General features: G+C 37.9%; 1 protein-coding gene across 1 annotated transcript in view; it reads left to right on the top strand.

Moving 5' to 3' along the window:
* Positions 1-27,451, top strand: part of LOC149165338 (HNH endonuclease) — a 135,028-nt gene extending 107,577 nt beyond the window's left edge. The window contains exon 4 of the mRNA XM_089432290.1: positions 27,119-27,451. Coding sequence (XP_089288416.1) covers positions 27,119-27,201 — 83 coding nt within the window. The 3' untranslated portion in view covers positions 27,202-27,451. The remainder of the gene's footprint in view (positions 1-27,118) is intronic.
* Positions 27,452-27,889: the final 438 nt, after the last annotated feature.

Below are 27,889 nucleotides of genomic sequence, written 5' to 3'. Positions count from 1 at the left end.
GAGACTAATTGTTCTCTCCTCCAAATGGACAACAATCTAGACAACAACTCTCGCCAAATTGCATCACAGCCTCTCATACATGATGACAAGATGGATTGCATGTGTGTTTTGACCGAGTTGAATGATGTCTCCTAATACCAAAAAAACATTGGAACATTTGCAGCATCAAGTCATCACACTCAAGATAAATCATGATTTCATAAGTCCTAGTCATGGCCATAATTTCCAAAACATGAAGCTTCTTCCCAGATGTAGGACCCACGGAGTTATCCAAGTCTCGTAAGGTTTCTATGATCAGCTTGAAGACTCTCTTCATAACATCATCATTGTAAGGAGCTATAGGGGCGGTCAAAATCATGATGCTACTAAGACAAGAGGTAACAGAAATTGTGACCCCTTCACAAGGGTACTCCAAAAGCTTGGGTTGTATTAGAGCTAACATGGTGGATTTCAAAACCCACATCAACTTCTTCCCCTCTAACTGGTCTATCTTGGAAAGGAGTGCACCCAATTCTTCTAGTTTGAAAAGAGCTTCCACCGCGACCCTCATGTGTTTCAAATCTATCCCAAGTTTTCAAGATTTTGGGTCCCAACTCATGCTCTTTTTGTGGTTGCTCTTGTTGTAGTAAAGTGAGTATCCCCTTGGGAAGGGATCGGTTGATCGTTGCTACCAGTTTATTAAGGGAGTTTGTGAAGGTATCATCCATGTTTTTGTTCAGTGATAGCAAACACCTCAAGCTATTTTATGCATGACTTTGATTGACAAACTTTCCAACAAAATTCAACACTTAGCAATGTTATACAAGTCTGCCTCATTCCTTGAGACTATGACAATACTTTGACTTTTGAGGACTTAGTCATAAATGACAGATGAACAACAACAATATAAGGCAACTTTAGAGCAATATCTATAGACTTACTGTTCTAGCACAGTCAAAGCACTCTCTCTTACATTCGGCTAGACTAGACCAGCATACAATTACACACTTTGTCCTTGACCATTGACAAACCATTACATGACACTTATGACATTACCCTACTCATATTAGAACTCATCAAATCTTTGATTTGGCTCACACTTCACTAAGACACTTTACAATCAACTATTGACCCTGTCCTCAACACGTTTGATTTATTAAGCGCTCAAAAATACATATGCAAGGGTATTTAATGTTGTTATAAACATAGAGGATAAAAAGTGTATAAGGACCTGGACTTGTGCATAGACTTAGCTGGAACAAGACACCTTCCCACGTATAGTGAAGTGCCTAGAACACTGGCTGATTTGATGCGAAGGATTTTTTGATTTTTTTTTCTTTCTTTGTTTTTTGGTTAGGCTGCTACAGGTATATATATACACATTTGCCTTCTGGTATCGACCAACAATTCAAACCAACAACTGATAAATTTTTGCTTAGAAATGTCTAGTCTTTAGAATACATACAAACAACTCCAGATTTATGACCTTGTCCTGCAATTTAACCTGTTTGCTACCCATCAAATGTTATAGGATATGCTCAACATATAACAAATTCAGTCCTCAGAATGCAGCTCCCACTTGAAGAATAAAATCGGCCTCCCTCATAAATGATTTAGGCAATTAAGCAACAATGCTCTCAATCATACTATGGAAAACAACATTTAAAGCCAGACATGCAGATGGCATTTATGGATCCTAAACTTTATGAATGGCACAATATGCCATGGCCAACCCTTTTGCTCGATCTCTATTCATTTCCTAGCAACCATCGTATTCTGCCAAAGACCTCTGGTACAGATGCGCACCTTGTTCTCTTTAGAATTCGGCTTCCCAATGTGTTCGACGCACATGCAGTCAGTATGAACAATTCAACTCTTGTTGTCAACTCTTGTAGGCACAATCGGTCAAAAGTCAAACCTTCGTGATCGACTTCTCCATCTGGACGTGCTGCCATGGGAAGGACGATTCGTAGCGCATCCTTGAATTGACAACAGTGTGAGGGTTCAACTTTCTGGCTATTATGCTCAACAAATAATAATTTGATTTGCTCCTGGAACGGTGGCTCAATCCTAACAGAATTCACATGTATTATGGAGCTTGACTTCCAACAATATTGCTACTTGCTACGCGACAAATCTCAACACCTGTAACTAACTCAACTCCACTTGAAATCTTGGTGCAGGTGTTTATGACCCAAGCACTCAATAATCACTTTTCAAGGAATGCGACTCCCTTCCCTCTGTGGCTTTACTTGCTGGTTCACTTGTTACGTTGTTCACCCTCCAACAGTGATTTGAACCATAATCACCTCTCTCTACAAACAACAATTAAACAAATAGGCAAACGAAATGCACCAAACACGTCTACCTCTGATCAACAGATGACTTGACTTGGGTAATTGCATTCGATCAATACGGCATCATAATTTTTGGATGGATTTCTCTACGTTGATTGCCTTAAAGATAGTTGACGCTGCCGAATTATCTGACACAGTTGGCCACCCAAACTCTTGCGACTAGAAATCTTGTCCCTGATGGCTCAATTACTGTGCTAGTGAACTCGATTTTGAAGAATTTTTGGACGTGGCCTTGCCTCTCAATCGGATCTGGCGTGGTCAACAACTCAATCCGCCACATGGTGATTGACCCACATATTTTGATCAGTCCCTTTTATGAATCAGATCCACGTATTAAATACGTCGACCTCCTCGAGACTTGATTTTGGGTCAACGCAAACCCGGTCTCACGACTGTAGCGAGACTCGGCCAATCGCCAACATCTTATTTGACACAACTTTACAAATAACCACACACCACATTTTCTTGATATCCAATGCTACTGCACTCAACTACTACAATTTGAGTATGCCATCACACCATCAATAGAGATAGCCAAAACCCTATATGCGCATAACCTTTGTCAATGTGTATCTTCACTTCATGATTTTTGCAACTTCTATGCACTCAACAACATTATCTTCAACAATTAGTAGACAAGGCCACTTGGAAAAAATATACACTCAACTCTAACAAAAAATACACTCGGTCTTCACAAACAATGAACCTGGCAATAATTAGAATAATTTGATCATCCTATGCAATTGATTTGCAGTAAAATCCTCACGCTGGTAGGAAAACCAGCTCTGATACCATTGTAATGTCCCAAACATGCACTTTCATTAAAATTTCATGTGGGTTTTAACTCTGCACACTTTCATTAAGAACACATAATTAAAACTTCGGAAATTTGATAGAAACAATGAACCCATAAATTATACGACAATCTCATTAAAAATAACACAACATGAGGAACAATGAGAAATGTGGCAACAATAACAAAATCCAGCGTTATTATATAGCAAAATATGTGACAATACAACAGTTGGAAACAACCCTCCAATATATGCTATAATGCTAATGCCGACCTCCAAACTGAAACAAGAAATCAATCACTACACTTGTGGATTTTGAATAAATCCACCAAGGGGAGAGATGACTTTTTGCTCAACTCCCACTGAATCAGCGAAGGGTCTTCGTCCTGGGGCTACTGGAGAAGAGAACTATGTTCTCAAACCTCTCACACAAAGACAATTCACAAATCCATGATGTACTCTAATGGCCTCCTCCATCTCTTTTATAGATTTGATGGACTCCTCTAGAAGCTCCTTTTTTATTATTATTTTAATCATTGAGCACATTTCCCTCAATTAAAATATATTTTTTAATGTGGGAAAATGGTAAATTGGCCACCATGCCTCCTCCGGCCACTGAAAATCCAACTAACCATCCCATCCTATAGATCTTCTCGTTTCGGTTCCAACGAGCTATTACACTAAGGTTTTTCGTCAAATATTCCTCTCAGAAGGCCACCTTAAGCGTAACTAATTGAGTTAGGCACAGTGATAACCTTGTTTTACGAGAATTATCACAATGCAATGGAACGAGAAGCAAGTTGTGCGGAATCAATCCTGATGATGGAATATGGCAAGTGAACTTCTACAAACCCCATAAAATATCTCCAAAAGCCTTTGGGCTTGATGATGAACTAAACCTGCACCTGTGACTTGCCTGCCTCCAACCCTGAAAGTCCATCCGAACCATGCCATAAGGATCACCAGAAAAAGGACATCACATAAACTAGGGTCTACTAACTAACTATTTACTGAAATATAAAGAGCGCATAACAACCCTAAAAATGCAAGACGTCAAGCCCTAAATGGTTGAAAATTCAATTAGCAATGCAATAAATGATGATTAAAATTATTTTTGATTATAAGAGGGTAATTAAACCCTAAACATCTAGTCTAACTATGGCTGAAAATTAAGGTATAGCTGTCATGAACCCTAATAACCTTAAAACATAAAAGAAAAGGTAGCATGTTGATTTGAATGATTGACTATTGAAAATGACTAGTGCCTACTATTTTTTTGGGCTAATGGAGTCAAATCACGAACTTTCTCGAAGAAGGTAAAGCATGGATAATGGATGATAAATAAGGTTGTTCACTACTAAACCTTAGAAGATCCTTGTATAGGTTGATAACTAGGGTTGTCCACTACTAACCCTAGAATATCTTCCTATGTTCTTTAACAAACTTTTAAGACGAAATCAACGGGAGGTACTCCACTAGGATTCTTCCTGGAGTTTACAAGATAGGATCTACTCAAGAAAAATATAAAGACAATGCACCCTCACTACTAGATAATGTTGAAAATTGATGTAGCTTCGAAGGTACTCTCGCATGTTGAAAAATATGGTAGACATGGTTGATATTTTCATCTTGAATAATAAATGCAAATTAGAATTTTTAAATTTGCCTCCAAATTTGTTAGGTCAGCTGGGCCCTTAAGTGTCACCCATTTGACCCCCACTTGAAGGCTATATAAAGGAGATCATTTCTCCTCATTTTGACACATCAATTTGATCTCATGCATCTCTGATCCAACGAAATTACAGGAGGGACGAAATTTATGGAGGCCAAAATTTCAGGAGGAGGTCGAAATTCTAGGGAGGGCCAATATTTCAGGGACTTGAATTTTTGCTGGCACTTCATCATGATTCTGGTTACTGATTTGGTTATTATTCTGCTATTATTATTTACGATGTATAGATGAATCTTGAAACACTGTCTCTCACAAGGAAGGATTTTTTTCAGGGTTTTCCGCTTGTGGGTTTTGCCCTTGCTGTGTGCCTAATTTCTATGTCTCTTGTCTCATTGTTTCATGGTTACTTTACTGCTCTTTCATGTTTATTAGTTGATTTTTTTCTTCTGTATAACCGCCTAAATGATATGGAAATTAATACTGTGTGAAAACTAATGTTTAATTGATCATTGAAGTAGTTATTAGGTGAAGAAAAACCTAATTCTAGCTGGTATCCTAGAATTTCACCATGGTTTCAGAGTTGGTTGAAGGGTAGTTTGAACTTTGAAAAGAAGATCGAGTGGATAAAAGTCTAGACGAATTGATAAGAATTTGGTCATACGAATTTGGGCATTCGAATGTGAAGCAAATCTCAGAAGTGTCACGTCTAGTAAGGTTGAATCTGAAGTATCTCCTGTAATCAAAGATCTGAATTTGTGACTATGATCATGATAAGATCTGTGAAGAGACACAGTAATAATTTGATGGTGAGAGCACTGATTTTTTTTTTGTAGGAAGACCAATGTCTGTTTCATTAATCCAAACTCTAAATCTGATCTGATTCGAGGTCTGAGAGTTGATCCATTGAGTTGAAGTCTGAGTCCTACTCAAGTTCGGTGGCATTGATCTGAAGTTTTGAGGTTAAAATTCAGGTATGTGGTATTGATTCTAAAGTAAGTTCTCTGTTTGAGAATTGATCTCTAGGCTGAGGCCCAGTCCTATCTTTGAAGGCCGAAATCTAGAAGTCTATGGTATGCGAGCTCTCATGATTTCAAGTTACTGTGGAAATATGCTAATCGCATAGCAAAGTTTTTTTTTTTTGTTTTTTTGTTTTTGTGGGTTCTATGGCATTAGATATTAAGCAGTCCTTTCTATAACACTCCATGATGCAAGAAATTATGTTGCATTCATATATGAGATCTTAGCTCCGGTGGCTCAGTTATGCAAGGCATCACATCTCTATCATCCGAGGAACCCATTCTTTGACAAATCCATGTAATCCTTATACATCTTATCTCCATGAAATAGTGTGAAGTTTGTAACTGCGGATTTGATCTTTGTCAAGCATATTTCCTGTAGCAAGTATCTCCGTGGTTCATTCAATTTATTCAATGCGGTTAGATGCGAGATTTCTGTGAAATCTGAAGCACATTCTCATGACTCATCCCTGCAATAAGTGCAAGTTGGAGGAGGTCGGATTTCTCTCATAAAATGATCAAGTAGACTAATGTCAAGTTTGAAGAAAGGTCTTATATGTGGCGATCCTGTGGAACTATAGTTGCAACTTTGAAAAGGAATATTTTTTGAGAAGTATCCTGGAACTCAAGCCCATTCAAAGTCTGCAAATTGATCCAAATTTAATTTCTCTTGCAAGCTCTATACACTAAGATATAACCGACCTGATCCCTAAGGAAGTTTGAGACGTTTTATTTTATTATTAATTCAGAGACGTCATATTGACGATTTTCTTTTCCATATATATATATTGAAAGGTGTCTCCACATTGAAAAAGGAGCCGACCTATGGAATCTACTCAAAGAAATTGGAAAAATCTTCTGACCTGATATTTTTGTTTCTATCTAAGTTTTTTGTAGGACCAGAAGGCTAGGATCACAAGTTTCAAGGAAATCTGAAGCCCGCGGTAGGTCTTTGTTGACCTTATATGAAAAGGAAACTAAGGAAGATTCAAGAATCTTCATAAAATGTTTTGATGCCAAGATAACTGTCTTAGTGAAAGACTCTTGGTGATTATGAGAAGAGGTTTGGTCTAAGATTGGCACAGCCTGTTTTCTGGTAACTATAGATGGTTGCATGTTAAGAATTGCACATGATGTGGTACACATTCTGTCAAGATCGCTGACACTCTGAACTAATCTCAACTAGGCACATATTAATAATAACACGTTGTTCGAGTTGTTGATCTGGCCCTGAATTGATTGATTACACTTTAGACTAACCATTCAACTCCGAGAATGCAATGACTAATGTTGGTCTAAGCTGGAGGACGAAATGATGCGTCAAGCATTGACCTAGCGTCACATAGGATTGATACACCTTGAGTAGTTGTACACGTAAGCAAAGTGCAGTATCACTGCTTTGGCCATGTTTGAATCACGACACTTGGTAGGCCTGATCATTTCCATTAAAAGAAAAATCCTTGTCCATAATGATGTTGAAGTTACTTGTGTATATGATTAGAGGTCTAGTTAATGAAATTTATTGCAAAAGAACAACTTTTGCTGATGATTTTCCTAAAGGGGTTTCCAATATTGAAGATTTTTTGGTATCAGAAATGATCTTTTTTTTTTATGCCATCCATTGTTGTCTGTGACATTATAAGAATGAAAGGCATGGGACATTATAAGCAAGGGTTTGACCCTAGGGTTTGAGGACAAAACCCTAGGACTAATGTGGACATTGTGAACATACCTGAGGGATACCTAGGACAAAGCCATAGGATTGTTGGATATAGTATGAATATCTAGGGTTTGTACACTCTAGACCAATCTTGAAGAATCTTCAAGACAAAAGGGATTGATTACTTCCGCTTGAAAGAAGAAACCCTAGCTTCTAGAAGATATGACATCTTGATGATGATGTTGTTTTGTAGTGTAGATGCAAGGAGGCCAAAGATCAAGAGGGAGCTATCATGATCTCAAAAAGATACGTATCTTGTGTTTCTTTTGTTGTTTCAATTAACACTGACATTGGACTGTCTATGATTTGTAAAACCCTAGGTTGGGTTTGTAGAAGAAAATCTAAGTCTAATGAACCTAACCCTAATTCATTATTGATAATATGGAGTCATTGATAATGATGTGGACTCGTTAATGCTATAGACTTCTTAATGGTATGAATTCTTTATTGATGTTGATGTAAACTTCTTGATGATGTTGATGTGGACTCCTTAATGATGAATGCTGCGTATTCTATGACGTTGACGATGTGTACTCCTTGTTGACGATGATAAGTACTCCTTGCTGACAATGATGTATGACTCATTGATGATGTGGATAATGTGATTGGACTCCTTGATGGTGACCTGAACTCCTTTATGCTTACTCTTTGATGATGATCTGGATGATGATGATGTGGACTTGTTGATGATGCTGATAATGATAATTAGGACTTGTTGATGACACAAACTCGTTGATGATGTTGATAATGATAATAAGGACTTGTTGATGACACAAATGCGTTGTTGATGTAAACTCCTTGATGATGATGAAGATATGGATTCGTTAATGATGTAGATTCCTTGATGATGATGATATGAACTCATTGCTAGTGTAGACTCGTTGATGATGACGATGACGTGGACTCGTTGATGATGATGAAGATTCTTTGATGATGATGATATGAACTCATTGATATTGTAGACTCCTTGATGATGATGATGATATGGACCCCTTGATGACTTGGACTCTGTGAACTCTTTGTTGGTGATGATAACTCTTTTATTTAATTCTAGCATATTTAAATGCCACAATTTCCACTAAACTTAGGAAATGTGGGTTTTGAGGGTCCAAAACACATTATTAACCCCTCAAAGTGTGTCATAGTAGAAATTTGAGAGTGGGAGGTGTAATTTTTATTACTCATATCCCATACAACTTCTCTAGACTACACATTACAATTTAAATACAATTTTATTTGCAATTTTTGACCTGCGGGAAATCTAAAAAAATTAAAAAATGATTACCTAGATTTAACCAAATTCCACGAAATTTTTTGTGTGATCTAGCATGGTAATATACATCGACTCTAGACACTAAGATGTGTTAAGGGCTTAACCTTCAAACTGTCACCTCGACTTTGGGGTAAAAAGTGAGTGAAAACCCCCAAAAAATTATCTGCCTCTAAAAAAGAAGGGATAATTAACCAGATAAAAAAAATACTCCAAGGTGTAATCGTGTCCCAACATCCTAGGGTTGTTACAGACTCAAAACTCCTCATTACTAGTATCACTTATTACAATTCTCCGCAGGGTGTGGAATTTGGGTACAAGAAAGATGATGAGAAAATAGAAGTAGAGTTTAAAAACTCTGTTGATCGATGATATCTGATGGTACAAGTGTCCTTTGGGTCATCCTTGGGCATGGAGTTTTCATATAATCATCAGGTGCCACTCCAGTGGTCAATAGGACAATCTCTTTTGTAGTGTCCATATTCCTGACACCCATAGCATTGAATTTTAGACATGTCCCTTTCCTTTTTCCAAGAACCAGACTTTCCAAATTTTCCCTTTCTTGTCATTGCAGCATAAGCTTGATTTTGTTGACTTGCTCCCACATCAAATTTGGCCTTTAGTATAGATTCTTCTGTTGATCAATGGTTGTCATTGATGTCAACCTAAGCAGCACCAGGGGCTACCCTGATCTTGCATGGGCATTTTGACTTGACAACTTACTCTATTCTGAGTCAAGGATCTTCTAGATGGATTCTACTTGTCGAGATGTTTCTGTTGATATATGGCACGCCAAGTAATTCTACACGGTTTGAGAGATATTCATGTTTGCAGTTAGTAACCCCAGTTAGTGGGCTAAAACCCTATGGGGTTGTGGCATGGCACTTATAATTGGCTGTGGTCATTGAATAGTCAATAATTAAAAAATAAAAAAATATCTTAAAATCCCTCCAACCTTCACTTGTTGAGGACCCTCTCAACTCAAGACATTCATATAAATAATGACCCTCATATCCTCCTCTAGTAGGGATTTTGTGGCTTCAAACAGGTCATTGTGGCATTTTCGCTATAACTTTTTTTCTGCGAAGCTTCAGAAGCTGAAATTAAAACCCATTTGAGCCGAAATCTTGATGAACCTCGTGACTGAATTTCAGATCTTGGTTCGCTATATTTTCGGAGATATGATCCGAGGAAGTAAGGGTTTTGCAAGCTTCCAAATTCCATGTCAAACAGGCGATGTTGGGAAAATCTTCATAACTTTCTCTCTGAGCATTGGATTCAAATTTCGTAAATAGTCACAGAAAGAGGACGTACTGTAGTTTGTTGAGTAGTGTTTTCAGGGCCGAAGGTTGCAATAGTGACATGTGGCTCTTCGTACAAGTTTGTTCTACTGAACCAATCTATAATCAGGTCATCGTGGGAGATTGGGCATAATGCTTTCTTGAAGAATCCAATCTTGATCATACCTGTGGGGTTGGAAAGAGGACTCAGAGGGCTACCACAGGACGAAATTTTAGACCCTGGAGATCCGAAATTACATAGATACAACAGATTCAATATCGAGATCCTAGAAGGCAAGAAAAAACATGCATTCAAGGATCACTGCAGTAAGGACCACACATCAACAGTCAAGAGTAAGTCTCCTACAACAAGGTATGTATGATTAGTGTTTACATTTGAAATATGAGTATCATCTCTGACATATGTTTTTGTAGGACAATGTAAGTACATAGAGGGTCTCGGTTATATCTCTATATCTCACAATTAGTTTTGATACCACATTTCGGATGTCCTATTCTTGATGCTACACCAAGTCTGCTAAATCTATATGATGTTGTAAGTTCGTGTTACTTGTCTTGTCATAGTTGATAGAATGGTCTCTATTGTTGTACTTAGAACTTGTTCCATCACAAGTCTAGGGTTTGTCATCAATTTTTATTGTATATATCTTTAGGTCAGTTTTGGATATGGTCTTGCATAGAGTCCAGGCCTATATCAAGTGTGAGAGTCTTTGTCTACTGCTGCAACAAGTCAACAACAAAAGTGAAAAGCACACTTCACATACGCATTGTAATTTTAATTTGTATTTATTTATTATTATGCACTTACATGTGTTTTGCAGGCAGAGGTAAGTTGAAGGGTATTTTGTTTTGTTTTAGGATTTGGTTTCGCTGGGCAAATTTTGCATGCAGGTAGAAGAAGATTCAAGTGTAACTTCAAGCAAGAATTCAAGAGCAAAAGTATCAAATCAAATTAAGCATTGCAGCGGGACATCCTTTGAAGACATGACAACCATCGTATATTGTGAAGAAGTGTCAAGGCCAAGAGTCATCATTGTGAAGTTGTAAAAGAGTCATTATTGTAAAAGAGTCAATCTGCCTAGAGTCAAAAAGGCATTATTAGGAGTTATAGGAGTCTCTGTTTAGATGATGTCATGGTTGGGTTGCAGGTCATAGTGTGATTGGGTGTTCGGTCAAAATCATTGTAAATCATATTGTATCGTGGATATTGTACGGGAATCCACACTCTTGTCTCATTTCAGTCGTTATAGGGTGGCAGGGAGGTGCTAGGCTGGTGCATGAAGTCGCCTACAGGTTGGAGCCTGTGAACACTTCAGGGTGGTAGGTTGGTCTAGGATGTTGGAGCATCCATTCAGTTGATTATTGAAGAAACCAGGGCATTGGGGCGTCCTTCTAGTGGGAGCTGGAGAAGAATGATTTTCTAGAATTGTAGGAAGTCATTGCTTTCATTTCAGTTGGGGTTGAAGATTAAAGAATTTATTAAAGAAAGCATTCGGTGGTTTTTGACCCGGAGGGGGTTTTCCACCTAAAATTCTTATGTCTACTGTGTTCTTTTATTTACCGTTATTACTGCATAAACATTAATAATAATTGAAGATAACTAATGCTCTGAAAAGATTTAAAAGTACTAATTGCTAAGGAATACTGATTCACCGCCACTCCCAGTATTTCCAACAATTGGTATCAGATCTTGGTTCCTTCAATTACAGTCTAACAATTGGAAGGAGATCATGGAGTATACTAAGAATAGAGTTCCTTTGTTCAATGGAAATAACTATGCACTTTGGAGTGGAAGAATGCATGTTCATTTGCTGGCGCAAGGATACGAAGTATGGGAAATTGTTGACAAAGGATTCACATTGACCCAGGATGAACAAGGTAAGAAAAATGTGGTATATGATGCAAAGGCTAAAGATCTTATTATCAGTGGGCTTATCGAACCTGTTTATCTTAAGGTATTGATTTGCAAAACTGCTAAAGAGGTATGGGGCAAGCTTGGAAAATATATATGCAGGTGACTCAAAGGTGAAAGAAGCAAAGCTTCAAATTTTCAGGGCATAATTTGAGCAACTCAAGATGAGGGAAGGTGAAGATATTGCTGCATACTTTCAGCATGTTGATGAAACAAAAAATACATTGGAAGGTTTGGGAGAACCTGTTGAAACGAAAATTGTTGTCCGAAAGATCATCATAACCTTGCTAGCAAGATTTAACCCTAAGGTATCTGTCTTGGAAGATAGACCGAATCTAACCAATCTCAGCATGGATGAATTGCATGGAATTCTTACGGCATATGAAATGAGGATTGAAGAAGAGGATGGCACATCTCACTTAGAAACAACATTTTCCGCATCCAAGAAGAATGGTAAGGACAAGCAGACTCAAAAAGCAAAAACTTACAGTTGTAAGGATGAAGAAAAGGAAGAAGAGGAAGAAGAACTCTCAGATAAAGAATTCGCCTACTTCACATGGAAAATGAGAACAAGTACGAGAAAATTCAAAGGTAAACTTCCATTAATATGTTTTCACTGTGGTGAGGTTGGGCATTTTGCAGCCAAATGTCCTCACAAAAATGAGGTTGTTACGAATGGAAAGAAAGGTCCTAGGAAGTTCAACAAGCAAGGCAAGAAGAAATGGTTTAAGAAAAGTTTCTTCACCAAAGAAGATAGTTCCTCATCCGAAGAAGATAGTGATAACGAAGAAGAATTCAATGGAAGAGTATTGTTTATGGCCAAGCACAATAAGCAAGAGGCACCTGACGAAGAAGAAGACAAAGAAGAAGAAATGACTGAGGTTGAATTTCAAAACGAAGTGATCAGGGTTATCAAAGAGATCAAAGCCGAGAAGAAGCATGTCAACACTCTTGAAGACGATTTGAGGACAGAAAGAGAACAAGTCCTCAACCTTAAAATCAAGGTTGAAGAATACAAGCGAATTAAAGAATCTCTCAGGAAAGAATTTACGGAAAACAACAAGGAAAGAGAAGCATTGGAAGCTGAAATAGTTGCTCTACGAAAGGAAGTGAAAAATGGAAAAAAAAAATCAAAACTACACCAACAGTTCAAAGACTTTGGATGAACTCATCAGCGACAAACGATCATACAGTGATAACACTGGTCTTGGTTACAAAAAAAATTTCGAAAAGAAGTAGAGTCCTTCTATGACAGTTAAAGAAGATGGATATGCAAAATCTACCAAGCAGGTAGATCTCCCAAATAGATCAAGAGATCAAGATTCGTAGGAAGAACCTTGGAAGACAATCCTTGAAAAAGATTTCCTCGCAAGTATTAACCTATCTTTTATGGTCATTGTTATTCATGTGGAAGGTTTGGACATAGAGCTGCAGAATGTCGCATGTATGTTTGGAATGAATATAATTCCAGGAGATCCTTCAGAAATGGATATTCCAGAACTCAGCATAATATTAACAAATTTGATCATTTGAGAGATGATGTTGAATGTTACAAATGTAACAATTTTGGACATATGGCTAGGGATTGTGAAGTTTTTGACAGGTACAATCATTATTTGCAAAACCCTAGAAGCAAGTTTGCAAGATCACGAGACAGATTCCACGATGATTTTATCAGAAGAGAATACGTGCTAGATGGGCCAAACATTGAATGTTTCAAATGCCATAACTATGGCCATAGCGCTCGTGATTGCAGATATCAGATGGAATCACCTATGGACAACATTGAATGCTTCAAGTGTCATAACTATGGGCACGTGGCTTGAGATTGCAGGAATAAGAAGGTTTGGAAAAGGAAACAGGTACAAGAAGACCAAGTAGATAACAAGGTTTCAACAATTATTAACTCTCTCAGATCATATTTCCGAAAATATAGCGAACCAAGATCTGAAATGTGGTCACCAAATCCCAAAACAAAACAAAAATACTTCTTTGTAGACTTCTTTGATCTAGGGTTATGATGCTTCCTTTGACTTCAAGATGATCTTCGCTTTGATGCCTTCCTTGAGATTTGATCCTTGAGTGTCCCTTGATAAGATGCCCTTCCTTGACTTAGTCACCTTAGCTTTGATACCATGTTGAGAAATATAGGGCATAGCAATTAAGTGATTTCTCTTCTATTAGTCATTGCTTGTGAGTGCTTTTTACTTCTTTTATATTAGGATCTTCTTTTACTTAGGTTTTTGCTGTTCTTCTTCATCAAACAACTATCAATGCATAAATCATAAAGAGACAAGAGACACAAAATATAGGCTATCAGCCGGGGCCAAAATTGTTGAAAAGTGTAACTAGGTTTGGTCTTCATAATAACATGTAATTATGATTTTATGTAATGGGATGTAAAGAAGAAAAATAAAATTATTGTATTGACTTGCTTCATGGGTTTCATGAGCAAGAGATTTTGTTTTTGAGTCAAGACTCCCATTGAGAGTCTTTAGGAATTATTTGTCATTTAGTCATAAATTGATAGTCATGGTCATGTAATGAAGTCATGTTACACTTTGTATAGAGTCAAACTTGTCTATGTAAAGTATCCTCCAAGACCTTGTCACTTACACTCTTCAAGTCAGCCTCCAACGATGGAAGAACATGCTAGAAGAAGTCGGCCTAACTCTTGTGATCATGTCGGCCTAAAGGACATGAGATGAAGTGCATATATAGCCACACTTGGCCTCACTCAAAGGCAAGCAACTCATCAAGTATTCGGTGAAGAAGTGCGAAGAAGAAGGTTATTAAATAAAAGTGCGAAGAAGTGATAAGGAGGATTCTTCTGGGCAACGGAGAAGGTTTCTTCTGGGGCAGGGAAGGAGGTTTCTTCTGAGACAACGGAGAAGGTTTTCTTCTGGGGTCACCGAAGGAAGGATTCTTCTGGGATACTTGTTCTAGGTAATCGAGATATAGATCCAGAGACCGAGATTCTCTAGAGGAAGCCAGTGAGATTATAGAGACCAAGTTTCTCTACGAGAAGTCGAGAAGAAGCAGTGTGAAGTATAAAGACCGAGTTTCTTTAGAAGGAGCCGAGGAGAACGGTTCGAGATCAAGATGAAAGTCAAGAAAGGGAAGAGGCAGAGCATCAAGGTTAATGACAAGGTTCTTGGGAGAACACTAGAGTCAAGGGTCTTTGTCATGGTCTTGGTACTAATAAATTGAAGATCTAGAAGAAGAATTTTGATCGAGTTTTCCTCTCAAGAGGTGAGAGATTTTGGCCCAAGCTGACAAGCCTACATACTCTGTCACTTGTCTTTTATTGTGCATATTGGTAACTGTCATGATGAAAAGAACACAATAATAACGTAACGAAGAAAAAACTATAAGTTAAGTAAAAGTATATCACAAGCAATTATCAAGTAGAGAAATCTTTTAACTATTCATGCCCTAGATTTCTCAACATGGTATCGGAGCTAGGGTGCTAAAGTCAAAGGAAGGGCATCTAAGCAAGTCGGAGATCAAGATCTACATGAAGAATAAAACCCTAGATCGAAGAAGCAGTGTTAATTTTAATATGTACTTTGGTATGGACAGTTAGATCAACATGAGCCCAATTACCAATCCATTTCTTTTCCTTTTGTAATCACATTAACCATTATAACTGAAGAAAGAACATAAACCATACATGCAGAAGACAAGCCAAGACAAGAGAACACAAAAATTGGCTCAAGCCAGGGAAAAACCCCAAGAAGGGGAAAACCCTTGATCAATTCTTCTTATTATTATTATCAAATGTTCAACAGAGAAAGAGAAAGTGAGTACACTTAAAGTCAAATTGTCTTGCCAACATGTGAGCAATACCACAATCCAGATGTCAAGGAAATAACCCTGTCAAGTCTGCACTTCTTGATCTCACCAGTGGTAGATAATGTAGCCACACAACTGGCTTCAAAAGCAACTAGATCCTGGATACACATATGTGGTCTTCTTTAGCTAAATATGAGTAACCCAAAGTAGATTAATCTGGACTGAATGAAGATCTGGCTAGGGCATACATCTGCCCTAACCTACAGCAGCAAACACATGATATTAACCTCAAAACATTTGATCTTCTTAGCTGTGAAAGCGGCTTAGGCCAGGCTAATACCTTAGCCTCTTTTCTACCATACAACGGGGTTTGAACCTACTATACTCCAAGGAGGGTCTGCGTCCAACAAGGTAAGATGAATACGGTCCAGAACTGTCATGAACACCCATCGATCTAGTTCAGAGATGCCACAAACAACCTCGGTCTTCTGCCTGAGATACTCGGCCTGAAGTGGGGAAGAGTTTACCACATGAAACTAGCCCAGACATGCCTTAACAACCTGCGGCCTTCCCAACAGAAGATTCTCGACCCTGTGATGGAAGAGAAAACCCAAAACAGAATACTCATGCATCCTCCTTCTCAGCTCAACTACCTCAGATATGATTTGACCTTTTTCGACATGTAAAATGAGGTTGAAAGCACCTCTATATATACTAGTCGTTGGAGTGGAAGAGACGTGACTTTTAGGCTTACGAGTCGACATAAGGATGAGGCCGACCTTATAAATTTACTTGTGAGAGAACATAAATACAAAAATCCACTTTCACTTGTTCAAATGAGACAATCTTTATATTGATTTTGGTCCTCTCGAAGAGAGGAATTCAATGCTGCAATAATCTTCCCCATAGGAGTTGTCCAAAGTGGAATTTGGTCGTAGTTGCCAATTTTAAAAAGCAGTCTACAACAACAAAAGTTTTAGATCCTCTAGTCATCATCAAAAGACCACAAGACCCTCATCAAGTTATCTACAAAGCAAGGTAGCTCGAAAAACTTTAAAAGACGAAGATCACATAATCTTGAAGAAAGTCGAAACCCTAGAAGGAATTATGATTTGCACTCATCCAGTACCAAAGAAGTCAAAGTATCTTGAAGGCTAGAAGGCATTGTCATCATCTTCAAGGTTATAAGGCAAGCAAGGATCCTCTCCTTGTCCTTGAAGAAGATCATGCGGAGGAAGCAACAAATCAGCCTCATCAAAAGGAGCCAGATCAAAAGGCGTTGTCATCATAAAAGGAGCAATCTTCTTTATTGAAGAAAGGCTTTTCATTTGGAGGAAGATCATCCAAAAGGAAGCACTAATATATCTTCTTCAACCATCATCAAAGTGATCAAGATGAAGATTTCATCTTCACTTGTCAAGTAAGTATCTTTCATTTTTTAATCAAATTTGGTAAAATGACTTCGTGTTTGCAAGGAGATCTATAAGCTGGTTGAGTCATCAAAATTCCTTGCATGAAAAAGGAGGATAGACATAATCCTTGAAGAAAGTGAAGTCACTGAAAACATCAATGGAAAAGGTCTCCTCTGAATTCATGGAAACGGATTCTTATGAAAGGTCCCCTCATATAGCAGTATTGGAGACAACAAAGAGATGTATATGATAAGCTCGTAAGACTATTCTTTGAAGATGCGATAAAGAAGGTCACATGACTTAGATCTGACCTACACAAAGTTGAAGGTATCAAAGAATGAAGGGATATCTTCATAAGATCTCAACTTCGAGATTAGGGAGAGATGATAAGAAGATAATCATCATTGTTTTAAATGCACTAACTAATGAACAAGGTAACAAATATCCATGAGGATAAGAAAGTTACCTCATTTGACAACTTGTGGGTTCTATGCAAGATAGAAGAAGACGAGTTGAGGGCAAAAGTGTTGAAGGTTAAAGGACTCAAACATTTGCAGTAAGGAAAGGGAAGTTTGAAAATTTTGCTCCCCAGAAAAAGAAAGAAGAGCATAGCTAAGAGTCAATGCTATGGATGTAAAATTATGGACATTACAGGAAAGATTGTCCTAAAGGGACAATATCAAAAGAGGAAGAGAAGAAGCCCATATCACCAAAAAAGTGGAGCCGAAGAGAAGTCCAAGAAAAGAGGAAGTAAGAGATCTCTACTATGTTGAGATAGTCTCCCTCACAAAAGGTCTTGTCATAGCTCCTAAATCTTTTATAGGATATGGCTATAATAAATAATAATATGCATCATGGAAGCATTAAAAACAAGAGCTCGTGACATCACCATAGGGAATCATGAAGGACAGACGAAACAAAATCCATGGCAATCAAATATGAAGGATATAGCTCTTGGGAACCTCATTGCAAACTTAAGAAAAGGAAGAAGTCATCCAGGACAAGGCTCATCATACATCAAGTCAAAAAGGAAACATCTGTTGTATAGGGATATACAAGATCCTCAAGATTCTTTGATGGAATCCTCTTTAGAGGGTTCACCGATCTAGAGAAGAAGCAAGTGTTTCATCAGGGACTCCAACTTGTGGAGTTCATGGGATGATGGTATGATGACATAAGAGATGAAACAAATCAAGGGGTTGAAGATCTTTTCAATCAAGGAAGCTGCTGAAAGAAGCCTAGACGACCTAAAGGTAACATGGATCACTACTTCTATCTTGAGAAGCATGATCAAGGGAAAAGGATCTTCTCCTCTGAAAGGACGCAGGAAGGCATAAGTCACACTAGATGAAATCAACATAATATGTCCTCATATGGAGTATGAGGTGGTTGATTACAATTAAAGAAATCTGATTGGAAGCTCCTGGGAATGGAATGTGTGAAGAAAGGAAGGAAGAGATCGTGAGATATGCAACCATGATAAAGGCAATCAACATCCAAAAGATTTGACTAGGAAATCTCCTAGAAAGATATGAAGACTCTAATATGAGTCAGAAAAAGATGGAGACCCTTGACAATGAATATCTTTAGGAGGTATGCCAATCTGCATGCAGGATGTTGATACCTACAAAAAGATGTCATGATGAAAGACCATCACAAAGGTGATTCTGATTTAAGTGTTCATGTCTTGTTTTTGAATTAATATCTAGATGAGCTTATGTAGGACTGCGAAAGGGAAGATCTGTGGACGACTTCCAAGAGGAGCATATAGAAGGATGTAAGATCCTTTCGAAAAATATGGCATGAAGAAAGCAGCATGACATGAAGCAAAACCAAATGGAAATCTAATGGATCACTTTATGATGAAATAAGGACATGACTAAACTCATGGATGAAAGTGATGGATGGTCTGTGCCCTATGAAGAAGTCCCCAAAAGATGAAGACTCCATGACGAAGAATAAATGCAGGACATCAAAGGAAGGAGCTCTTCAACTCGCTGGTTGTTCCATGATCTCCACATGAGGAGCTACTATAGGTTCCTAGTTAAGAGGGAGCATCAAAAGAAGTTTCTTACTTGGAAGAAACTTGGAAATTCTTAAGCCAAGAGGGAGCTTAGGTACATTTCTTTCGTAGGAATAAGTACATTCCTTTATTGGAATATGTCCTCCCTATTTGAGAGGGAGAGATAGACATGTCATTATGATCTTCGCCTGGGAAGACAGGATGGAGGATTGGGTAATCATTTGGCATCCGATACTCTTTGAGGATGAGATAGGGCATCCAATAAAAGAGTAGTCGTGGAGGATCGATATTCTTTGAGGGTTGGGGAGTCCAAGATAAGGATAGTCCTCATGGAACACACCCCGAGTACTCGGGTAGGGGTTGTTCCAAGAGAGACAATGATGAGAGTGTCTGTAAATCATTGGTCTCACCAGCATTGAGCTCAGATCTTGTGGAGAGATGGTGCTATTAGTCAAGACCATGCTATGTAACAATGTTGGTTGATATGTTGCTATACAAATGAGTTACCAATCCGAATTCTTCTTATGAGGAATTCTTCAGATTGAGAAAGTCCAAGTACCATTATGAATACCTCCCTAGTTAAGAGGAAGTGTTGAAACGTGTAACTAGGTTCGGTCTTCATAATGACATGTAATTATGATTTTATGTAATGAGATGTAAAGAAGAAAAATAAAATTATTGTATTGACTTGCTTCATGGGTTTCATCAGCAAGAGATTTTGTTTTTGAGTCAAGATTCCCATTGAGAGTCTTTAGGAATTATTTGTCATCTAGTCATAAAATAATAGGGTCATTGTCATGTAATGAAGTCATGTTACACTTTGTATAGAGTCAAACTTGTCTATGCAAAGTATCCTCCAATATCTTGTCAATCCTCTTCAAGTCGGCCTCCAATGATGGAAGAACATGCTAGAAGAAGTCGGCCTAACTCTTGTGATCGTGTCGGCCTAAAGGACATGAGATGAAGTGTATATATAGCTGTTAGCTCTGCTACATGTTTGAGCATTTTTGAGGGTCAAGGACAGCTTGGTCGTGGTGTTTTCTGCAAGAAGGGGCTAGCAGCAGTTCATTCAATCTTCCCCCCCTTCATTTGTTTTATATCCTTATAACTCCCGCCACCTTGTTTTTCTCCATTTTGCCTCTTAAACCCCTCATAAACCCTTTTTCGGGCTCCCAGGCTTCTTTTTGTTTAAAACCTTTATAAACCCCATTAACCTTTTAAAACCCTGCATTAACCTATTTTTATTTTAACCCTGGCTATAAAGTCTTAATCATATAACGGGCACATATAATTAAAAACACAAGTTGTCGGTGGGCCCTTTACCTGTCATATCAACCAAAAGGCACGTTAATCCTGAACAGTCCGATCATTTCCCGTAGATCCAACGCCATACGCTTCTCCCGCCACTGGAACTTGCGCGTTCGTTAGGCAGCGGGGAAGGCGGTTTCCCGCCGGACCTATCTGCCATGTGGCGCAATATAACCGGATCGCGCCCCACGGTACGAATACCGCCCACTGTCAAAAAGCGGTGCGGGGAAATCGCTCGCTCGCGAAACCGCCGAACCCCCGCTTGTTAACTTGTGCGTAGCTCCGGCTCCCAATAGCCGTCCGATCTTTCTCGCTATGATCCGACGGCCCTCATTCACCCTGATCGTCCACCTCCCGATGGCCTCCATAGTCTGATCTCCACCGTCGATTTGTATGATTCGACGGCTGAGATTCATTCCTTCGATTCAAGACTGCTTCCACTATTCTGTTCTCGCTCGTAACCTGTGTTATTCACCCGAAGGATGAAGGGGATGATCTACCTACTCTCTGCACATTAACTCCTCAGCTACCTACATGCATGTAATAGCACGGTCGAGGACAAGAAGGACGATCCTCTAGCAGCTCAATGACTGCATCAGTTATGGAAATTTATTCAGTTAATACTTCATCTGTTCAGGGATGACAACAAAGTACAAAAAGAGCCATTTTGTTCATTAAAAACAATCAAACTGTTATCAAAAACCCATATCTGATTGTAAATGCGGTTGGTGGTCAATTATGACCCCTTCACGCATGAATTATGCAGAGCAATTTTGTATTCAACCTCCATATATACCCAGAAACACAATGTAATGAGGTCGATGACTGTTATCTTGCTGTAAGGTTCAACTTCTGGAGATTATAACTGATGTGATACCTGCAGCGTCTGGTCTTCATTTTCAGCGAATGCAAGCTTCTTTTGCTGTTAAACGCTCACTGTCCACTTCTTCTTCTTGTTCCAGGCTATGCTTGTTTTGCATTTATTCATGTGCTGTTAATGTTTAGCATTAGAGGGGCTGTCATCCCACCTCTATGTTAGGATTTAGCATGTATCATTGAATTTGTTTGCAGGTTTCTGTTATTTTAATACCAGAGCGCTGTCATCCTATCTGTGTATTAGAAAACAGATTTACAAATCTTTTAACTGGTTGCAGCCGGCCATCATAGGGTCCTGAGCATCTGCTAGTGTGGTCAGTTTTCTCCATCATCACACTTTTCTTAAAACTGTGAGTAATTGGTGGTTAAAAGCCTTGTAGTCTGGGGGTGTTCACCCATGTCTGGGGTTAAGCATAGTAGAAGTGGTCATCTGGCTTGAATATGCAGCGTTTCTTTCATTCATCCAACATTTTGTTGACTTTGTAATGTTCCCGAGCATCTCTGATATACAACCTAGGAGAGTTTCTTGGGGTGATAACAATAGCCACACTCGGCCTCACTCAAAGGCAAGCAACTTGTCAAGCATTCAATGAAGAAGTGCGAAGAAGAAAGCTACTAAACAAAAGTGTGAAGAAGTGATAAGGAGGATTCTTTTCGGCCGCGAAGAAGGTTTCTTCTGAGACAACGAAGAAAGTTTTCTTTTGGGGTCAGCGAAGGAAGGATTCTTCTGGGACACTTGTTCTAGGTAATCAAGAGAGAGATCTAGAGATTGAGATTCTGTAGAGGAAGCCAATGAGATTATAGAGACCGAGTTTCTCTAGGTGAAGTTGAGTAGAAGCAGTGTGAAGTATAAAGACCGAGTTTCTCTAGGAGCCTAGGAGAGCAGTTCGAGATCAAGAAGAAAGTCAAGGAAGGGAAGAGGCAGAGCATCAAGGTTAATGACAAGGTTCTTGGGAGGATATTACAGTCAAGGGTCTTTGTCATGGTCTTGGTACTCATCAATTGAAGATCTAGAAGAAGAATTTTGATCGGGTTTTCCTCTCAAGAGGTGAGAGGTTTTGGCCCTAGCTGACAAGCCTACACACTGTGTCACTTGTCTTTTATTGTGCATATTGGTAATTGTCTTGATGAAAAGAACACAATAATAGCATAACGAAGAAAAGACTGTAAGCTAAGAAGTAAAAGTATATCACAAGCAATTATCCAGCAGAGAAATCTTTTAACTATTCATGCCCTAGATTTCTCAACAAAAATCTCTCACTCTTGAGAGGAGAACCCAAACAAATTCTTCTTTTTGTGGAGATTCCAATTGACGAATACCAAGACCAAGACCCTTGACCTATTTGCCTCTCCAAGACCAAGACACAAGTCCTCTTTCACTGCTTCTCTTCCAAGCCCAAGTCAACACTAGTCAAGCTTCTGCTCCTTCCTTCTTTTTGGCTACCCTTCAACTTCGGCTTCCTAGTCCTTCATTAGTTTCGACCTCCTAGAATTAGGCCTTCTTTGCATAGGGACTCTTTCTAGCTTGCCTCAGCTTCCTCTTAGACTTGTTCTTCTTCCAATTCAACTATCTAAGAGGACTGTAATTCCTCTCGACCTTACTGCAACAGATGACCTCCTTCTACGCATATGTGATAGCAGAATTACCCTAAAACAGATCCAAGAAAATGAAGGTAAGAGCTTCACTTTTCTTCCTTCTCCCCTCGTTGATAATTAAGCTTCCTTCGCACTGTTTTTACTTTAGACTTGACCGAATTATTGTTCTTCAATTTCTCTCTAAAATGGGTTCCGAACAGGGCTATTTATAATTTTTTGCTCACGTGTATAAGCCAACATGACATCAACTTGAGCCAACATGTCAGTTGGAGAGATGATTAATTCCATTTGAAGCCGACTTGAAGAGGATTGCCTTGTGCTTTTCTTGGAGGGCTACTTGACATTTCTAGACTCATACATAAGTGTAATATGCCCAAGAAGGGTCTTTCATACATGACATAGACTCAAATTGATTTTAGGACCAATCCTAAGGACTCACCATGAGAGTCATATTAAAAATAAAATTCCTTGCTCATGAAACCCATGAGACAAGTATTACAATAATAATTTTATTTTTCTACTTTTCATTAATTACATAAAAACATAATTACATGTCATTATGGAAACCGAATCTAGTTACTTTTCAACAAGTTGCAGTGACTATTGGGGGCTGAAAATTGCAGGTCTAGGAGGTTGAAAAGTTGCAGAATTGAAGGACCCGAAATTTGTTGTAGAGGAAGAAGTATTTGACTTGGGTTGACTTTGTGAGAAGCAAGTTCATGGGGAAGAGGTTTGACTTGGTCTTGGAAGGGTGGTTTGGGTTCATAGGTTTTTGACTTTGTCATTTGAAGATTCTATAAGGAGGAATTTTTGTGGGTTTTCCTCTCAAGAGAAGAGGTTTTGAACCTGGCTAGCAGCCTACATTTTGTGTCCTCTTGTCTCATTGACTTTCATGGTTTGATAGCTCTTTGATGATAAAAACACAATAATAATCAAGTGAAAAAATAAATTAATTACAAGTACATCAAGTTAAGCAAAAGAACAGCACAAGCAAGAGAAATCAATTGCAGGTCTGGGAGGCTGAAAAGTTGCAGAATTGAAGGACCCGAAATTTGTTGTAGAGGAAGAAGTATTTGACTTGGGTTGACTTTGTGAGAAGCAAGTTCATTTGGAAGAGGTTTGACTTGGTCTTGGAAGGGTGGTTTGGGTTCATAGGTTTTTGACTTTGTCATTTGAATATTCTATAAGGAGGAATTTTTGTTGGTTTTCTTCTCAAGAGAAGAGGTTTTGGCCTTGGCTAGCAGCCTACATTTTGTGTCCTCATCTCGTTGACTTTCATAGTTTGATAGCTCTTTGATGATAAGAACACAATAATAATGAAGTGAAAAAATAAATTAATTACAAGTACATAAAGTTAAGGAAAAGAACATCACAAGCAAGAGAAATCACCCTAATCTAGATGCCCTAGATTTCTCAACATTTTTATATATGTATATATATATAGCGAGATAAAATGCATATATATATATATATATGTTAATCATAGTAAAATATTTTAATGTAAGAAAAATAATCTAGTTTGTTTAATTCATTCAAATTTTAATATAAAAGTAATATGCGAGATTCAGAAATTATTATTAATAATAAAAATATTCAATGTAGGTGATATCTACATGTATTTAAAATAATATTAATAAAAGAATAATATTTTAATATTGACAATGTGATTTGTGAATGAAATATGTCAATGTCCATATTAAGTAAAATATTTCAATGTCAACTATGTTAAATATGTAATGTAATGTATTTAAACATCTTGACTGGGTCAAAATAAAATAAAAACAAAAATAACCTCAAACTAAAATAATAAAAATAATTTTTTTATGTTATTATTATTATTTTTATTAGTTTTTGTTGGGTAGTTAAGATAAACTTGACTTGGAGTGGTTTTTGAGATCCAACTTTTATGAGAACCCGTGGTATTCATGTGGAATATTACTTATTGAAAGGGTGAAACTAAACCAACCTAGATCCATCTTAACTCCAGATCTACCAAGCCGAGAGAGATCAAATCCCTTGAGATACAAACCTTTAGAGATTTGATCCCTCGTGCTTGGTAGATTCGGAGTTGAGATGGATCTAGGCTGGTATAAAGCAGTTAAAAAATGCATTTCAAGAGATTCATCTCTCTCGGCTTGGTAGATTTGGAGTTGAGATTTCGGAGTTGAGATGGATCTAGGCTGGTATAAAGCAATTAAAAAATGCATCTCAAGAGATTCATCTCTCTCGGCTTGGTAGATTTGGAGTTGAGATTTCGGAGTTGAGATGGATCTAGGCTGGTATAAAGCAGTTAAAAAATGCATCTCAAGAGATTCATCTCTCTCGGCTTGGTAGATTTGGAGTTGAGATGGATCTAAGCCGGTATAAAGCAGTGAAAAAATTTATCTTGGTATTGTCAAAATTTATCTGTGATTAAGATGGATCTATACTGGGTAACTAAATATTTATTTATTTAATTTTACAAGAACATGCCGCAGCTCCACGTTGACCACGGACTGAATTACGCAATGCGCAATAACATTTCTCTTTGAAAATATTTATGTTCCTTTGCCCAACCCCATTAGACTTCTCAGGATTTCAGTTTGTGTTTGTGATAAAGGGTCTTTCCCTATATTATTTGTACATTTACAAACTTGTGATCGATCTTGGCCTGATGCTTTAACATTGCTGCACCTCAAGATGGATTTTTTTAATCTTGCTTCTCTTGAGGTTTTCCAGCTTGGTTTTAGAAGGATGATTTTGTTGCTTTAATCTTGCTTTTCTTGAGGTTTTCCAGCTTGATTTTGGAAGGATGATTTTGTTTTATTCATTTCGTCTTTATTCTTGAGCTATGTGATCTCAGAGTTGCTTAGGTCAAGGCTTATTCTCCTGGTGGCCGGAATTTCCTAGAGAGGGCGCTGCTTCCGCGTCCGATAAGCACCAGCACCTTGTATTCGCTGAACCGTTTCCGAATTGCTGGTTGTGTAAATTCTTTTTCAGAACCGTTTTGGTTTATGGGAAAAAGGTGCTATAGGTGATGGATCCGTTTCTAGGCCAGAGGAAACGGACCCCTTCTTAATTGGAAAAGTCTGATAAGATTATAATAAAATAAAACTCGAGGCCGGAAAAAAGGACAAAGGGATGTTGGCATGGGAAAGAGGATGAGGGTTGGGGGGTTGCTTATGGTTAATGAAGAGAATATAAACCCTTCAAAACGTAACGCAATCCTCCAAACATCATTTTGACATTTTGTTTGCAAACTGTGAAGTCGAGTGCACCAAGAGTAACAGGCATTTGGACAGAATTAGCACTGTGACATCAGCATTTCAAAAGCAAAAACAGAATTTACAACGTAATAAGTTAATAACATGCATTTAGAGAGCGGATTTGGCATAGCAGCACCCTCCATTTGGCGGGTTTGGAAATTGATTGAAGTGTAAATTATGAAATTTGAATTTTCCCAAAAGTTTTATTTTTTATTTTATTTTTATTATGTTTATAAAAATATTAGGTTGCTGATTTGCCAATTTCTAATTACGGACAGATGCCGCACCACCTGCACTGGAATCTTCTGTTGATTCCGATCCACACCCATGGTTTATGTAACCTTGTATAATAACATTCTGATTATGTTCTAAACAGAAATTTAGAAGTCTCGACAAACTATTCAGCAGTGAGGAGCGTTTCTATGTGATTCTATGGCAGTTGTGGTTTTAATGTTTGCATTTATATCTTCTTCAGACTATGCGAGTTCCTAGTACCGAAAGATGGCGAGTATGGATGTCTGTCCCTTGGAAACATACCCGAATATTTGTTGATTTCATGTTAAAGTGATGTGGCATTTTCGTGTTTTTCTGAGCAGTCAATTGAGCTTTGTACAGTAAAATGAAATTTTAGCTATTAATTTTCAGTCATCATTAGCATACTGCAATGACTTTCCTGTCACACTTCAAAGGAATCTACCTTATTGAAGAACCTAATTCCAGATATAACTTTTTGAAACAGCCTCAGTATGAGAGTAATCGCATGTTAGAGGAATTTTAGATTTAAAATTAGTTTTTAAACCTTATAATGTACTGATATCTTAATGGAAATGGTCACGTGACAGGAAGAGAAATGGATTTCCTAGAACTTTCAGCCTATGGCAATGTGCACCGTGGGCAAGAATCAGGAGGCTGCAGAATACAGTAGAATTTAGGTTTATCCTCTGCAACAGCTCTTTCACCTGGATAATTTGTACTTTATCACAAGCTAGCCTGTTCTGGATACCGAGACATAGCATCCATACATCTCTAAATAATGTCAGGTCAAGACTTGCTTTACTTTTGGCAAAATTCTTCTAAATCATTATTATTTAATACATGCAAGTCCATACTTATATTTATAAGAGAGCTCAGGTCGATTGGAAATCTTATGACTAATTACATATTAATTAACTCAATTCCAACAACTGTTTTATTGTTCTCATGAACGGGGAAATACGAGTCTCCAACACGAGAAATGTTATCCCCGGAAACAGGTTATGGAGGACACTCGGTGTTTGTTTTTTTCAAATTACACAATAAAAAATGAAATATAAATATAAAAATTTAAATTTTGTTGGAATTTAGAAATTAGAACATTTACCTAACGATGACATAGATTCAATTATACATTAATTATAAGTCTAGTTACTCTTTACTCTTTAGTACTTACTAGCACTACATCAATAATTATCAAATGACAAACACATGATAAATTAGAACCATACACTACAGTTATTTCATTAACCCATCAATCAAATGTATTACATAGATAGAGTCATTGTTACTATAGGCGGGAATGCCAATGGAAAATACAAATAGAGCATATATTTGAACCATAGATAGAAGAATCTCAT

This window comes from Pinus tabuliformis, chromosome 5_1 (assembly GCF_031772625.1).
Source record: "Pinus tabuliformis cultivar Carrire ecotype Pingquan chromosome 5_1, CPIR1, whole genome shotgun sequence".
In the NCBI taxonomy this organism is placed as follows: Eukaryota; Viridiplantae; Streptophyta; class Pinopsida; order Pinales; family Pinaceae; genus Pinus; species Pinus tabuliformis.
The sequence above is the reverse complement of the archived record's forward strand: the minus strand, read 5'-3'. Positions and strand labels throughout refer to the sequence as shown.